Source organism: Tachysurus fulvidraco, chromosome 20 (assembly GCF_022655615.1).
Source record: "Tachysurus fulvidraco isolate hzauxx_2018 chromosome 20, HZAU_PFXX_2.0, whole genome shotgun sequence".
In the NCBI taxonomy this organism is placed as follows: domain Eukaryota; kingdom Metazoa; phylum Chordata; class Actinopteri; order Siluriformes; family Bagridae; genus Tachysurus; species Tachysurus fulvidraco.
Window position 1 is genome coordinate 21292828 of NC_062537.1, and position 17388 is coordinate 21310215.

Below are 17388 nucleotides of genomic sequence, written 5' to 3' on the forward strand. Positions count from 1 at the left end.
GTACACACACACTGGGCACTTTATTAGGAACACCGCACTCCCCTGACGGAGTCTCCCTCCGCTCTCAGAACACACTTCATGTCATGGATTCGACCAGGTGGCGTTCAGGTCCGTGAGACGTGGACGTTTTCACGCTGAGACTCTAACGTGAATCCCACGTGTTCTTCTGACACGAGGCAGGTTGACGTGAACGTGACACGAAGCTGCAGCTCTTTATCTGCAGGACTGAACTCACTGCACTGCTGCCACCTGATTGGCTGATTAGAGAACTGCATGAATGTGGTGGTGTTCCTAATAAAGTGTTCAGCCGGGCTTTAGAGCTGTTTGTTTTTCATCTGTTTGTTATATTTAACCTTCCAAAATGATGAAGGACCAAGAAGGGTTTTTTTGGGTGGGGTTGGCGAATGGTTCGGGTGCATGTTAACTGGTGGTGGAGATCAACATCAAGTCATTTTTGTTTCCAAGAAAAATAAAACCAAGTAAAAATGTTAGCTGGGAAACAGGAATGTGGCGACCGAAATGAACCATCAACTGTGTGAACGTCTTCGTTCCCCTGACCGCCGTCTCCACGCGGCTCATTTCTCCATTCGGTACTCAGGAACAACGTGTTCGCTTCTGAAAAAGGGGAAAAGTGGGTCGGGTTTGTGGGTCGGTTAGTGAACAGTGCTCTGTGTGTGTGTGTGTGTGTGTGTGTGTGTGTGTAAGGGGGAGGTGTGTGTGGTGTGCATGTCACACTGAAGTCCTCTTGTCTCTGACTAGCTCTATAATCTGCTTTTCAGAAGGAAAAATAAAAACATGGCATCCGAGATTCAACATTAATAAAAAAATCTATAAAGTTCGACTTGTTGATGATTTTTTTTAAAATAAACTCCAAATAAAAATGACATTAATAAAAAAATGTCCAATAAGGATTATAGTTGAAGCCTATAAATGATGATGATGATGATGATGATAGTAATAGATGTGAGATGTGATGAATTCTTGGAAAAAATTAAGAAATTCATGATAAATGTTCAGGGCAAATGATCCAGAAAGGAGAAGGTGTTTAGAGGATATAAAGAAGGACGAAAAGCGGGAAAGGAGATTAAAAAAAAAGAAGAAAAGAATAAAGCACTCAGAACGTCATTTTGTCTCGGGGTGCACAAACTTTTGCACTTGCATGTATGTAAGCACGCAACTTTTTATTTTTCCACCTTCTCCTGAAAAGCGACTTTGTTTGAGCCCGGCCCCGTCTCTGATTGGTGGGCTCGCCAAGTGGGCGGAGCTCTGTGTCCTGGCTCCATCCTGCTCCAGCTGTTTTTGTTCAGTCTATTTTTTTCCCCTTCTGGAGTTCCACAATGAAGATCACACTGTGGAGCATCACCGTGACCATCGCGCTCCTGATGGAGGTCCGTGCTGACGTCCAGCCGCAGAAGAACTTTGACCTGAAGAGGGTGAGAGGAACTTCAGGGAGTTGTGAGAGTGTTGTGTGGAGGAGAGTTTTCTCCTGCAGTGTGTTTGAGGTGGAGATACAGTTCCTCAGTCAGGTCTGCTTCTCCTTCAGCTTCTCCAGCAAACATCTCCTGAAGATTACAAAGCTCTCATTTTAAACATTTCTTATTTACATTTATAAAAGTTTCTGAAACGTCTAGATCGAAAGAAACAAAGGAAGTTTATTAACAAGATTAACGTTATTCAGAACATTTACTGTGTCGTTTCTCATGATTAAGACGTTTCTCCAACCAAACATCTCCACAGGACGTTACGCATGTGCATGAATATGACATTTATAACAGCTCCTGTGTTCGCTAAGCTAACTGCTAACAAACTAGCTCGCTGATCTATTCAACACTGTCGCTCATAATCTGCATATCAGAGCTAATCGGTGGAAAATGGTTTGTTTGGTGACGTCATAATCTGAGCTAAGGAAAAGATGAGAGAAATAAAGAGACAAAGAAAAGAAAGAGGAACAAATAAAGAACAAATTAAAGAAAGACAGAAGAGACACGAAAAAGAAAGTAAAAACTAGTGCATGATAAAATCCTGAGGCACAATATTCAGAGTTCATCAAAAGTTTAATGAATTAATGATTTTGTTTTTTCCTGGGAAAAAAAAAGAAAGTAAAATGGCACATCAAGAAAATAATTAACAAAAGTGAAAAAAATAATAATAATTAGGTAAAGAAAAAAGGAAGGAAACTAAAAGATAAAATTACAATTTTTTCCTTTTTTCCCTCCAGTTGAAAAATAAATAAAAGAAGAAAAAAAAAACTCTCTCATTCTTACACGGTTTCAAGCAGCAGATCTGAATTGAACTCCGAGTTCTTAGTGTTTTAATAGAGTAGAGTGACGGATGCTGCATGTATACTGATGTAATGCTCAGGATGAAGGTCAGTCAGCTGCTCGTGTCTCTCGGCTCTGGTCCTGAAGCAAAGGTGCGGTCGGACGGAGGCGTGACGAGGTGACGTGACGTAGCGATGTGCCTGTGTTCAGTTCGCAGGTCGGTGGTACCGTGTGGGCTTGGCGTATAACTCCCCCGGCTTCACTCGGCACAGGAACAAGCTGACCATCTGCATGGGTGTAGTGGAGCCCAAGGAGAACGGAGATGTCCAGATGACCGTGTGGAAAAGCAAGTGAGTGCTAACAACAAACCCCTTCGGCACCAACACGGCCGGGTCGCGGTACATCACATCTGTTTGGTGCTGACTTACCCAAACTCACTTGATTTTCATTTAGCCACACCCACAAAACTCCATCAGAACTCCACATTAACATACACCCATTATATCAGTGTCTTAATGACTGAATGACTAAATAAGAGTTTTATAAAATCTCATTTATACACTTTATATCATTTCACTCCAAATAATCAAAACTACTTTAATAGAAATGTACACAATATGTGGCAGTTTGTGTTGTAAAGTGTGTGTTGTGTAACGCTCTGTGTGTGTGTGTGTGTGTGTGTGTGTGTGTGTGTGTGTGTGTGTGTGTGTGTGTGTGTGTGTGTGTGTGTGTGTGTGTGTGTAGGTTGTCCATCTGCCAGAAAGAAGTCTACAAATATGAGAAGACGTCTGTACCTGGCGTGTTCACCTACTTTAGCACACGTTAGTACTTCACTTACCTGTCAGCTGTGCAAGAGTCACACAGTGTGAACGAGTAAATACGTAAAGAGGGAGATTCAAATCAGTCAGAACCGACTCTGTGACCAAACCGACTCTGTGACCAAACCGACTCTGTGACCAAACCGACTCTGTGACCAAACCGACTCCGTCACCAAACCGACTCCGTCACCAAACCGACTCTGTGACCAAACCGACTCTGTGACCAAACCGACTCTGTGACCAAACCGACTCTGTGACCAAACCGACTCCGTCACCAAACCGACTCTGTGACCAAACCGACTCTGTGACCAAACCGACTCTGTGACCAAACCGACTCCGTCACCAAACCGACTCCGTGACCAAACCGACTCTGTGACCAAACCGACTCCGTGACCAAACCGACTCTGTGACCAACCCGACTCTGTGACCAAACCGACTCTGTGACCAAACCGACTCCGTCACCAAACCGACTCTGTGACCAAACCGACTCTGTGACCAAACCGACTCCGTCACCAAACCGACTCTGTGACCAAACCGACTCTGTGACCAAACCGAATCCGTGACCAAACCGACTCCGTCACCAAACCGACTCCGTCACCAAACCGACTCTGTGACCAAACCGACTCCGTGACCAAACCGACTCCGTGACCAAACCGACTCCGTCACCAAACCGACTCCGTCACCAAACCGACTCTGTGACCAAACCGACTCTGTGACCAAACCGACTCCGTCACCAAACCGACTCCGTCACCAAACCGACTCTGTGACCAAACCGACTCTGTGACCAAACCGACTCCGTCACCAAACCGACTCTGTGACCAACCCGACTCTGTGACCAAACCGACTCCGTGACCAAACCGACTCCGTCACCAAACCGACTCTGTGACCAAACCGACTCTGTGACCAAACCGACTCCGTCACCAAACCGACTCTGTGACCAACCCGACTCTGTGACCAAACCGACTCCGTCACCAAACCGACTCCGTCACCAAACCGACTCTGTGACCAAACCGACTCTGTGACCAAACCGACTCCGTCACCAAACCGACTCTGTGACCAACCCGACTCTGTGACCAAACCGACTCTGTGACCAAACCGACTCCGTCACCAAACCGACTCCGTCACCAAACCGACTCTGTGACCAAACCGACTCTGTGACCAAACCGACTCTGTGACCAAACCGACTCCGTCACCAAACCGACTCCGTCACCAAACCGACTCTGTGACCAAACCGACTCTGTGACCAAACCGACTCTGTGACCAAACCGACTCTGTGACCAAACCGACTCCGTCACCAAACCGACTCCTTTTCCATTCTGTATCCATGCTGAACCAAATCATATCAGTAATGAATCAAAATGTACTGAATCATGTCAGTGCTGAGTCGTGGATGTTTATAGAGAGAGAGAGAGAGAGAGAGAGAGAGAGAGAGAGAGAGAGAGAGAGAGAGAGAGAGAGAGAGAGAGAGAAAGAAATTAATCAGTCAATAAATTAGTTCATTCGTGTTGGTTGGAAAGAGAAATAACTTTAATCCAAAAAAGAAAATTCTATGAAAAAGAACAAAGTTAAAATAAAGAAAGAAAGAAATTTGAGTGTGAAAGTAAAACGTGTGAAAAACAAAAGAATATGAAACAAGAAAAGGATAAATAAAAAAGGTGAAAAAAGCAGTATAATGAGGGGTCAGGGGTCATGAGGTCATGTGACTGTGTGTTTCCTCCACAGGACACAGCCGGGTGAAGGACATCACTGTGGTGGAGACCAACTACAGCGAGTTTGCTGTGATTTATAAACACAAGAAGTTCAACAGGGAATTCACTCAGGTGTCTCTGTACAGTGAGTCGATCAGACACATGTCCTACTCTCACGTGTCTCCTCCACACGTCCCTACTCTCACGTGTCTCCTCCACACGTCCCTACTCTCACGTGTCTCCTCCACATGTCCTACTCTCACGTGTCTCCTCCACATGTCCTACTCTCACATGTCTCCTCCACATGTCCTACTCTCACGTGTCTCCTCCACACGTCCCTACTCTCACGTGTCTCCTCCACACGTCCCTACTCTCACGTGTCTCCTCCACACGTCCCTACTCTCACGTGTCTCCTCCACACGTCCCTACTCTAGCATGCGTGTCTCCTCCACACGTCCCTACTCTCACGTGTCTCCTCCACACGTCCCTACTCTCACGTGTCTCCTCCACACGTCCCTACTCTCACGTGTCTCCTCCACACGTCCCTAATCTAACATGCGTGTCTCCTCCACACGTCCCTACTCTCACGTGTCTCCTCCACACGTCCCTACTCTATAACACACGTCTCTTCCACACGTCCCTACTCTAACACACGTCTCCTCCACACGTCCCTACTCTATAACACACGTCTCTTCCACATGTCTCTACTCTAACACACGTCTCCTCCACACGTCCCTACTCTATAACACACGTCTCTTCCACACGTCCCTACTCTAACACACGTCTCCTCCACACGTCCCTACTCTATAACACACGTCTCTTCCACATGTCTCTACTCTAACACACGTCTCCTCCACACGTCCCTACTCTATAACACACGTCTCTTCCACACGTCCCTACTCTAACACACGTCTCCTCCACACGTCCCTACTCTATAACACACGTCTCTTCCACACGTCCCTACTCTAACACACGTCTCCTCCACACGTCCCTACTCTATAACACACGTCTCTTCCACACGTCCCTACTCTAACACACGTCTCCTCCACACGTCCCTACTCTATAACACACGTCTCTTCCACACGTCCCTACTCTAACACACGTCTCCTCCACACGTCCCTACTCTAACACACGTTCCTATAACACAAGTGTGTTATTGTACTTTTACTCGCTTGCTGTCTCTGGTTTGTGTTTCAGGTCGTAGTCAGAGGTTGAGACCAGAAGTGATTGAGAAGTTTAAAAAATACGCCATGCAGCATGGCTTCCCTGAAGAGTCCATTATAATTCCACCACCAGCCGGTAGACACACACACACACACACACACACACACACACACACACACACACACACACACACACACACACACACACACACACACACAGAACAATGTGTACATTATACTGTTTAATACACCATATACAGTCATGTCATAGTCACGTCACTTTGCTTCTCTCTCCTCAGATAACTGTCCCCTCACACGCCACTGAGTGAGTAAACACACACACACACACACACACACACACACACACACACACACACACACACACACACACTAGTAGTAGTAGTAGTAGTAGTAGTAGTAGTGGTAATAGTACTAGTAGTAGTAGTAGTAGTACTAGTAATAGTAGTAGTGGTAATAGTAGTAGTGGTACAAGTAATATTAGTAGTAGTAATAGTAGTAATAGTAGTAGTAGTAGTAGTAATAGTAGTAGTGGTACTAGTAATAGTAGTAGTAATAGTAGTAGTGGTACTAGTAATAGTAGTAGTAATAGTAGTAGTAGTAGTAGTAGTAGTAGTAGTAGTAGTACTAGTAATAGTAGTGGTACTAGTAATAGTAGTAGTAGCAATAGTAGTAGTGGTACTAGTAATAGTAGTAGTAGTAGTAATAGTAGTAGTAGTAGTAGAAGTAGTAGAAGTACTAGTAATAGTAGTAGTAGTAGTAGTAGTAGTAGTAGTAGTACTGGTAGTAGTAGTAGTACTAGTAATAGTAGTAATAGTAGTAGTAATAGTAGTAGTAGTAGTAGTAGTAGTGGTACAAGTAATATTAGTAGTAGTAATAGTAGTAATAGTAGTAGTAGTAGTAGTAGTAGTAATAGTAGTAGTGGTACTAGTAATAGTAGTAGTAATAGTAGTAGTGGTACTAGTAATAGTAGTAGTAATAGTAGTAGTAGTACTAGTAGTAGTACTAGTAATAGTAGTGGTACTAGTAATAGTAGTAGTAGCAATAGTAGTAGTGGTACTAGTAATAGTAGTAGTAGTAGTAATAGTAGTAGTAGTAGTAGAAGTAGTAGAAGTACTAGTAATAGTAGTAGTAGTAGTAGTAGTAGTAGTAGTAGTAGTAGTAGTACTGGTAGTAATAGTAGTAGTAGTAATAGTAGTAGTAATAGTAGTAGTAGTAGTAGTAGTAGTGGTGGTGGTACTAGTAATATTAGTAGTAGTAGTAGTAGTAGTAGTAGTAATAGTAGTAGTAGTAGTAGTTAATAGTAGTAGTAGTAGTAATAGTTAGTGGTTTTTCGAAAGAGAAACCCTTAAAAACCCTTTCACACATTAATTTCTTCCATCATTGGAATGTCTCCAGGAGCCCTGAACACTCACCATGCAGTATACAGTGACAGACAGAAGGAGAACCACATCTGCTGCTGTTTCTGTTTTTCAGTGTGGTGTTGGATCACAGCACATCATGAGTGAGATGAAGCTCAGCCTGAATGTTCTCTACAGAGATGGAGCAGGACAACAGGATCTCAATCAGCTGTTAATGTTAATAAAGTTCAGCTGTCTGTGACTCTGAGTCTGTAAGCTGAGACGCTGCAGGTACTTCACATGCTGGGACTTATTATAAATCCGTTCATTTAATAAAATGTAAGCAGTTTGGTCTTTATGATGAATAAATGTTTTGACAGCAGATTTATTACTGTAGTTTAAGACAAAATGTTTATAGATTTGTAGTGGAACAAAAAAACAATAAGAAAAACTGTTTACCTGAAATGTTACTTTTACCTGTAGACTGAGTTCTTCAGATTCTGATCTAAATATACAAAAAAATAAAAAATGTGTCCAGTCTGTGTGTGTGTGTGTGTGTGTGTGTGTGTGTGTGTGTGTGTGTGTGTGTGTGTGTGTGTGTGTGTGTGTGTGTGTGTGTGTGTGTGTTTCTGTGTCTCTTTGTGTATTTTTGTGTGTCTGTGTGTTTCTGTGTTTCTGTGTCTCTTTGTGTATTTCTGTGTGTTTTGTGTGTCTGTGTGTGTCTATGTGTGATTTTCTGTGTGTCTGTCTGTGTGTTTTTGTGTGTCTGTGTGTTTTATGTGTCTGTGTGTCTGTGTGTTTTTGTGTGTCTGTGTGTTTTGTGTGTCTGTGTGTTTTGTGTCTGTGTGTTTTGTGTGTCTGTGTGTTTTGTGTGTCTGTGTGTTTTGTGTGTCTGTGTGTTTTTGTGTGTCTGTGTGTTTTGTGTGTCTGTGTGTCTGTGTGTGTTTTTCTGTGTGTCTGTCCGTGTGTTTTTGTGTGTCTGTGTGTTTTGTGTGTCTGTGTGTTTTGTGTGTCTGTGTGTTTTGTGTGTCTGTGTGTTTTGTGTCTGTGTGTTTTTGTGTGTCTGTGTGTTTTGTGTGTCTGTGTGTGTTTTTCTGTGTGTCTGTGTGTTTTGTGTGTCTGTGTGTGTTTTTCTGTGTGTCTGTGTGTTTTGTGTGTCTGTGTGTGTTTTTCTGTGTGTCTGTGTGTTTTGTGTGTCTGTGTGTGTTTTTCTGTGTGTCTGTCTGTGTGTTTTTGTGTGTTTTTAAAGTAAGCTCCCATCCATCTGTGTATAAAACCCCACACGGCTGTGTGTTAAACGCAGTCACGTGACTCACCAGTTAAAGGCCTTTCCTCTGGTTTCCTTTCAGTAAACTGTGAGGTTTAAATCTGCTACACACACAAGTTTATATGGTTAATAACACTGACAGTTGACTTATTATCAGAGTATTAACTGATTAAAGCTGTGAGATGTTTAACACCTACACAGTGGAGAGGAGACCTGAGCTACCTGAGCTAATGAACCCTCTGATTGGACGCTTCTACATCACGTGATCATACACATCATATTGGATATGTAAAAAACTGGGAAAAGTGTAAAAGTGTTCCAAAAAATATATTCTGAACATAATATTTCTTTATCTCATATTCTGTTTTGTCTCTATTCCTTTTTCTGTCCTTTTTATTTATTTATAAAAATGCATTTTTAGTGCACAGTCCCGAATATCCTCTGAAAATAAAGTAGTAATAAAATACATTAAAAAAATGAATGAAGTTCTGTGGAAATGTATTTCCTTTATAACAGAAATATGATGCTGCATTAAAGAGCTTAAAGTAAATAGAAACAAAATTCTGAGGCTTGTTGTGTTGTTTTTCCGTTCGACCTTCGAACGTCCTCGACGGTCTGTAAATACTAACACCAATCTCTAATCCCAAATCCACTTACCCAGATTAAGCTTTCCAGATTATTTGTCTTGTCTGTGTATTTTTAGAACAAGTTAAATTTATATCCTATTATGTTTTAAAATGCAATATGAACGGACACACACACAGAGTCCAGATAAATAAATCAATAAATAGATAAGATGACCTTTGCTCTGGTTGGTTGGACTGATTTTAGGTCGCTTTGTGTTAAAGCACATAACCCACCGGTCGATGGCTTTGACAAGGGGGGGGGGGGGGTGCTCTCTCTTTCTCTCATCACCACACACTAAAACCTCATTTGGCTCAGAGACGAACAGAAATGAAGGCTGTGTTTATGGTTCTCCTGCTGGCTGGCGTGGGTCTGATCCATGCTGGACCTCTGCCTCCACAACCGCTCCTACAGACTCAGGAGAACTTCGACCTGGACCGGGTAAGAACTGCTACACACCCGAACACTTCATGATATATAAAAGAAAAAGTAATGTAAAATATATGTAAAATGTAAAATATAACAAATTTTAATAACCCACATTATGATCGATTAATAACGGCTCTTTAATTTATCGAATTGAATTTATTTGTTTATTAATTTATTTTTAATATCATAAAATATCTCACTGCTAATATAAACAGAGTTAGCATTAAATAGCTGTGATATAAACTTAATAAATCCTTCAGTTATCTGTGAACTAAACAGCATTAAATTCAACTTCAAACACGAAACAAAACTGAGTACTGATCAATGCAACTAACAATAAACAAATAAATAGATAAATAAGTAAACATAGATAGATAATAAATAAATAAACAAACAAATAAATAAATATGATCAATGCTACTATTAATATATAAATAAATAAACAAACAAACGAATAAATAAATGAATAAATAAGAAAATCAGAATGTGATTTTTAACAAAAATGAACAAATTGTTAAACGTGCGGTTTGTTCGCTGGTAACAAACTCTGGTTGTTGCTGAAGACAAGCTCGTAGTTTCAGTCACTTGTTGGTGGTGATTTTTCTTCTTGCTATAATCAGTGTGAAAAGCAGAAAAACTCTGTCCTCTGATCAAAGAGCAGAAAGTGTTTACACACCGATCGGTTTACACACCAGAATTACACAATATTCCCCCAAATACACAAAGTTTCTTTAACAAATCGATATTTATTTCTTTATTCAAATAGCAGTGGGGAATAAACTGGGTTATAATTTTAGACTTAGTTAGTTTAGATTTTTATATTTTCCTAAAATCGGGGGGAAATAATTTATCTAAAAGAAAAACATTTTAAAAAATGTTTGTTAAAATGTCTGTTTTGTTTATGAAACTTAGATTTTATACTTACAAAATATTTCAGAAATTTAAAATTAAAAAATTGAAGCTAATGGGGCACACGGTGGCTTAGTGGTTATCACGTTCGCCTCACACCTCCAGTGTCGGGGGTTCGATTCCCACCTCCGCCTCGTGTGTGTGGAGTTTGCATGTTCTCCCCGTGCCTCGGGTGTTTCCTCCGGGTACTCCGGTTTCCTCCCCCGGTCCAAAGACATGCATGGTAGGTTGATTGGGATCTCTGGAAAATTGTCCGTAGTGTGTGTGTGTGTGTGTGTGTGTGTGAGTGAATGAGAGTGTGTGTGTGCCCTGTGATGGGTTGGCACTCCGTCCAGGGTGTATCCTGCCTCGATGCCCAATGACGCCTGAGATAGACACAGGCTCCCCGTGACCCGAGAAGTTCGGATAAGCGGTAGAAGATGAATGAATGAATGAATGAATGAATGAATGAATGAATGAATGAAATTGAACCTTTTTTTTGCATTAAACCTGTGACTTCATTCACATCTCGGGCTTGAAGTATCTTTGTCCTTTTGAGTCGTCCAACATACATTAGAATCATGTCGATTTTATTCACACGACATTCACTACAGTAGATATTCAGGAGAGATTTGATCTGTTATTAACAAATAGATATAAAAAAAAGTTGCATCTTCTGAATTTCCTGAAGATCCTGTGAAAAAGAGAAGAACAGCCTCTGATTCTCTTCTGTTTATTTCACTTAGAAGTGTAGGATGTTTTTACTCAACATATTAAAAACATGATAAATAAATAAATAAATAAATAAATAAATAAATAAATAAATAAATAGATAGATAAATAGATAAATAGATAAATAAATTCCTTGAAATCAATGTTTAAAGTTGTCTTAATTACTTCAGGTTCTTAGCACAGAGGCTAATTTTGGATATTTAGGATATTTTTGTATTTGTTAAACTTTCTACTAAAAGCTTCACCTTATAAATTTCATTCAAAAAACTTATATAATTATTAACTTTATCACTCTATTGTATTATTAAATAATTATTAAATATAAAATAGTTTTCTTAGATTCAGTGTTAAATACATTGTTTATATTTAAATCAATAACAGACATATTTGTCTTTAATAACCCTTCACACACACACACACACACACACACACACACACAAACACACACACACACACACACACACACACACACACACACACACACACAAACACACACACGCACACACGCACACACACACACAAACACACACACACACGCACACACGCACACACACACACACGCGTGCACACACACACACACACAAACACACTCACGCTTTGTTGTTTTGTGTTTAGTTTTTGGGGACGTGGTATGACGTCGCCTCGGCCTCCAACTGCCCCTGGAGGAGGAAACACAAAGGAGTCGTTTCCATCGGATCTCTGGAGCTACAGCGTAGCGACTCAACAAAGTCCTTAAATATGACCCGCATCATGTCTAGGTACACACACACACACACACACACACACACACACACACACACACACACACATACATTCATACACACACACACATATTACATACCCACACACACACGCACACATACATACACATGCATATATACACACACACACACACACACACACATACACATGCATACATATACACACACATATACATACACACATACACACACATACATACATACACATGCATACACACACACACACACATACATACATACACATGCATACACACACACATACACATGCATACACACACATACATACATACATACATACATACACACACACATATTACATACACATACACACACATATTACATACATACACACACATACACACACACACACATATTACACACACACATTACATACATACACACAAATACACACACATACATACACAGACACATATTACATACACATACACACACATATTACATACATACACACACACACACACACACACATATTACATACATACACACACATACACACACACACACATATTACACACACACATTACATACATACACACAAATACACACACATACATACACAGACACATATTACATACATACATACATACATACATACATACACACACATACATATATACACACATACACACACATACACACACACACATACATATATACACACATACACACATACATACACACACATACATATATACACACACACATGAACACACACACACACATACACACAGGTGTAAAAGTGTGTAAAAGGTGTTTTTACTGGCAGACATGGTGTGTGTAAGAAGATCACTGGTAACTACGTGAAGACTGAAACTCCAGGAAGATTCTACTACCACAGTGTCAGTAAGTAAAATCACTAAAGCTGTGATCACAACATAAAACAGGACTAAATGCTGTGACTGGCTGGGTTTGTGTACAGAATGGTCAGCTGATGTGGACGCCTACGTGGTGCACACCAACTACGACGAGTACGCGCTGGTGGTGATGTTCAAACAGCAGCGTGGAGGAAACAAGACCACCTCAGTCAAACTGTACGGTGAGGAACCACTGAGCATTTACAGCTTTATTAAAGCACAACACTGTAGGAGTCTTCAATTCAGTCAGCTTTGGGAGTCAGGTCTTTGAGTTGACTCTTTGATTCCTCTAGAGTTGACTCTGATTCAATTTTCCAAATCAAATCTTTGAGTCATTACTTTAAGGCAACTATGATTCATTTCTTTGAGTTGGCTCTGATTCTGCTTTTCAGGGAAGCTCTTTGAGTCAGTTCTTTAAGCCAGTTCTGATTCAGGTCTGTAAGTCAGTTGTCTGAGTCACCATTTTGAGTCATCTTTTCTGGTGATATCTTTGAATTGACTCAGAAACCCCCCTGTAAGTCACCTCTTTAAGCCAGCTTTGAGTCAAGTCAACTTTTATAGCGATTTCCTTGAATCAACTCTGAGTCATCATTTTAAGTCAACTCTTTAAGCCAACTTTATAGTGATACTTTTGAATTGACTCTGAGTCATCTCTTTAAATAAACTCAATAAGTCAATGTTTTTAGTGATAGCTTTAAATCAACTCTGAGTCATCTCTTTGATTCGACTCTTTGATGAAGAGCTAGTAGGAAACATGGGGTAAGATTGAGGTTTTGTGCTGGTTGTTGCCCCCATACAGGTCGTAAGAAGGAACTGCGGCCCACGCTGGTGGAGGACTTTAAGACCCTGGTGGCTGAACAGGGAATGAGTGCAGACACCATCTCTATTAGAGAGAACAAAGGTATTAAATCATACGATTCTCATCCAGTTTTATTTAGAGTTTAATCAATCACATTGTAAGGAGATTAAAGGTTTAAAGGGTTAAAGGAAAATATTCTACAAAGAAATTAGAGCAACAGAAGACAGGAAGTATTCGTGAGGGTTTATAGAGGGTATATAACACCTGTTATAAAGGTAAAGAGCGAACACAGAGGATCTTATTTTGTCTGGTTTAAAACATTGAGGATATATTTTAAGGTGCTCAGCTCTGATTCCTTCTTCATCCATCTCTGTGTTTTTTTCTTTCTCATTAGGAGATTGTGTTCCAGGAGAACAAACGGCGACACAAACTGAGGTTCAGGTATAAAAAAAAATGCATGAATTGTTCATCATTTCTGTCTCACTGATTATATGAGAATCGTTCGTTATTAAGACGGCCAAGAAAAATAAAGCTTATTTATGATCGTTCCCATAATGCTTTGGTACAGCCCAGGATGAGAAGATCGGAGGTGCTGCCTCCATCTGATGAAGGTTCTGCAGATGATGGACCCGTCTTTAAAGGAGAAGGTGCATGGACACACACACACACACACATACACACACACACATGCACACACACACAAACACTAATGCACCTCTCTCTCTCTGTGTGTGTGTGTGTGTGTGTGTGTGTGTGTAGACTCCTGTAAAGGTGTTCCAGATTCTGGTCCATGTTTCGGGATGCTCCATCGCTACCACTACAACTCCTCCATCATGACATGTCAGAGGTTTGATTATGGAGGCTGTATGGGCAACCAGAACAACTTCCTTACTGAGAAGGAATGTCTGCAGACCTGCCGCACCGAGGGTGTGTGTGTGTGTGTGTGTGTGTGTGTGTGTGTGTGTGTGTGTGTGTGTGTGTGTGTGTGTGTGTGAGAGTGTGTGGGTGTGTGAGCATGTCCCCCAGTGTTTTATTTCTCTCTCACCAAAGCAAATTACCAACAAATATAATTCTGTACTACAACATATAACAGGGGGCACGGTGGCATAGTGGTTAGCACGTTTGCCTCACACCTCCGCCTCGTGTGTGTGGAGTTTGCATGTTCTCCCCGTGCCTCGGGGGTTTCCTCCGGGTACTCCGGTTTCTTTCCCGGTCCAAAGACATGCATGGTAGGTTGATTGGGATCTCTGGAAAATTGTCCGTAGTGTGTGAGTGTGTGTATAAGTGAATGAGAGTGTGTGTGTGCCCTGTGATGGGTTGGCACTCCGTCCAGGGTGTATCCTGCCTCGATGCCCGATGACGCCTGAGATAGGCACAGGCTCCCCGTGACCCGAGAAGTTCGGATAAGTGGTAGAAGATGAATGAATGAATGAATGAATGAATGAATGAATGAATGAATAACAGTTTATAGTTTTTTCTGCAGCTTTTATGAAAATGTGTGATGCAACGTTTTTGTTATTTACTTGGTTTGTTGGAATCAAAAGCACAGATTCTTCTTTCTTTCCTTTAAATGACTCTGAGATCTGGTCTCAGACTCCACATGTGTTTGGCTGCATCACCCGAGTAAAGCTGTGATGTGACGCTGTATCACAGTCTGAGCTGCTGTTATAGAGAATTAATCAACCCCATCATCCCAATCAGACCGATCTGTTCTGTCTCCTGTCCAGCTGCCTGTCGCCTCCCCGTAGACGTCGGTTCGTGTAAAATGGCGCTGCAGTTCTGGGCTTTTGACTCAAAGATTGGAAAGTGTGTGTCGTTTATCTACGGAGGTTGTGACGGCAACGGCAACCGCTTCTACACACAGAAAGAGTGTGAGGAGTACTGTGGTGTGAGCAGAGATGGTATATACACACACACACCACACTTATACACACACACCACACACATATATACACACACACACACACACCACACACACTTATTCACACACATTTATACACACACCACACTTATACAGACACACCACAAACTTATACACACACACACACCACACACTTATACACACACACACTTATACACACACCACACACTTATACACACACCACACACTTATACACACACACACCGCACACTTATACACACTCACCACACACTTATACACACACACACACACACACACCACACACTTATATACACACACACACGCATACACACACACATATACACACACCACACACTTATACATACACACCACACTTATACACACATACACACATATACACACACACCACACACATACATACACACCACACTCATACACACATACACACATATATACACACACCACACTCATACATACACACCACAATCATACACACATACACACATATATACACACACCACACACATACATACACACCACACTCATACACACATACACACATATATACACACACCACACACATACATACACACCACACTCATACACACATACACACATATATACACACACCACACACATACATACACCACACACTTATACACACACACTTATACATACACACCACACTTATACACACACACACCACACACTTATACATACACACCACACACATATATACACACACACACACACACACACCACACACTTATTCACACACATTTATACATACACACCACACTTATACACACATACACACTTATACACACCACACACACATACACACACACACAGACCACACACCATACACACACATTTAATAGAAGATTCACTAATAATTTTATGGAATATATTTCATTCAGTATTTTTAATTCTGCTTAATTTAGCTATAAAATGACTTTAACAGTGGACAATGTTTCAAATCAGCTTTACAGAAATATAAAAAACTGAATAAAAGTGACAGATTTTAATAAAATAAAATAAAATAAATGTATTAATTCATATTTGTCCCTTTGTATAATATATTGTTTTAATACCAAACGTACTGCATATTTACACTACATGATGATTATTGTATGTTTCTAATCTTTCAGGTGATGAAGAGTTTCTCAAGGTGAATTAAAGCCGAGCAGAAAAACATCAGGAAACCCGACAGTAGCTGACATTTTATTTCTGCTTCACTGTAGAACTGATAGAAAAAAATTGAAAAAGATTTTTTAAAGATAAATTCTTCTGAAATGTAGAAACAACTTTTATGGAGATTTTCTTGGAAATCAATATATTAAATGTTAAAACTTCAATGTCACTGATGCTGTTTTACACTCGACCTTCATGGCTGTTATTAACACGTACGAAAGGTGTTGCGTGTGTTAATAATACACACCGGTGTGTGCTGGTTTTAAATCAATAAACAACAAATAAAAAACATCTTAGAATTTCTATTTGTTGAGTAAATTATTTCCCTTTTATGGCGTTGAGCTTATCATGTGTATTTGGGTAGTTGACAAATGACCAAGAAAAAGTACTTTTTTTGGAAAGCATAACTTTTTAAGAAAAAATACATATAAGTTACATATATTTGTGGAGTATGAAAACTGCAGTTTCAGAAAATAGTACTGGTCGCTCATTTTGTCTATGACCACATATTTTTTTCACTTTTTCACTCAACAATACTGTAAATGTGTCCTATGGTGTGACATTTAAAAAGTACTAAGAAATTATATTAAATAACATAAAATAAATACTTGAGACAGAATCGTTCACATTATTAAAACATTATTTTCAT

The 17388-nt window shown here is 40.4% G+C and overlaps 2 protein-coding genes and 1 long non-coding RNA gene across 6 annotated transcripts in view; 2 read left to right on the forward strand and 1 right to left on the reverse strand.

Annotated features, from left to right (window-relative positions):
- The first annotated feature begins 1325 nt into the window (after window positions 1-1325).
- Window positions 1326-7829, forward strand: ptgdsa (prostaglandin D2 synthase a). 2 transcript variants are annotated; one of them, XM_027162376.2, is made up of 7 exons: window positions 1326-1433; window positions 2472-2611; window positions 3006-3082; window positions 4802-4912; window positions 5965-6066; window positions 6230-6255; window positions 7425-7829. In XM_027162376.2, the coding sequence occupies exons 1-6, from the start codon at window positions 1338-1340 to the stop codon at window positions 6253-6255; spliced, it is 552 nt and encodes a 183-aa protein (XP_027018177.2). In that variant the 5' UTR covers window positions 1326-1337; the 3' UTR covers window positions 7425-7829. The 2 variants fall into 2 exon arrangements, 1 of the variants encoding a protein (XP_027018177.2); XR_007138891.1 differs by having other exon boundaries at window positions 4802-6066.
- On the reverse strand, window positions 1427-10539 carry LOC125139795. 2 transcript variants are annotated; one of them, XR_007138893.1, is made up of 6 exons: window positions 10155-10539; window positions 9416-9645; window positions 8605-8659; window positions 7748-7793; window positions 7364-7480; window positions 1427-1562 (listed from the first exon to the last, which is right to left on the reverse strand). It is a non-coding gene; the product is annotated as an uncharacterized LOC125139795 (long non-coding RNA). The 2 variants fall into 2 exon arrangements; XR_007138892.1 differs by lacking the exon at window positions 7748-7793.
- The window catches only part of LOC113652993 (alpha-1-microglobulin/bikunin precursor), a 16715-nt gene continuing 8788 nt past the window's right edge, over window positions 9462-17388 (forward strand). The window contains exons 1-10 of one of the 2 annotated variants that reach the window (XM_027162345.2): window positions 9462-9620; window positions 11844-11986; window positions 12777-12853; window positions 12930-13046; window positions 13664-13765; window positions 14058-14104; window positions 14232-14310; window positions 14423-14590; window positions 15391-15564; window positions 16697-17038. In XM_027162345.2, the coding sequence (XP_027018146.2) occupies window positions 9510-9620; window positions 11844-11986; window positions 12777-12853; window positions 12930-13046; window positions 13664-13765; window positions 14058-14104; window positions 14232-14310; window positions 14423-14590; window positions 15391-15564; window positions 16697-16725 (1047 nt within the window). In that variant the 5' untranslated portion in view covers window positions 9462-9509 and the 3' untranslated portion in view covers window positions 16726-17038. Of the gene's footprint in view, window positions 9621-11843; window positions 11987-12776; window positions 12854-12929; window positions 13047-13663; window positions 13766-14057; window positions 14105-14231; window positions 14311-14422; window positions 14655-15390; window positions 15565-16696; window positions 17039-17388 lie in introns of those variants that run through there. The other variant, XM_047805263.1, reaches the window with a different exon arrangement.

Excerpts from the sequence above, each read along its gene's own strand:
- ptgdsa (XM_027162376.2), top strand. The coding sequence starts at position 1,338 with ATGAAGATCACACTGTGGAGCATCACCGTGACCATCGCGCTCCTGATG. Across the intron at positions 1,434-2,471 it reads AGAACTTTGACCTGAAGAGG|TTCGCAGGTCGGTGGTACCG; the intron begins GTGAGAGGAACT and ends GCCTGTGTTCAG. Across the intron at positions 2,612-3,005 it reads ATGACCGTGTGGAAAAGCAA|GTTGTCCATCTGCCAGAAAG; the intron begins GTGAGTGCTAAC and ends GTGTGTGTGTAG.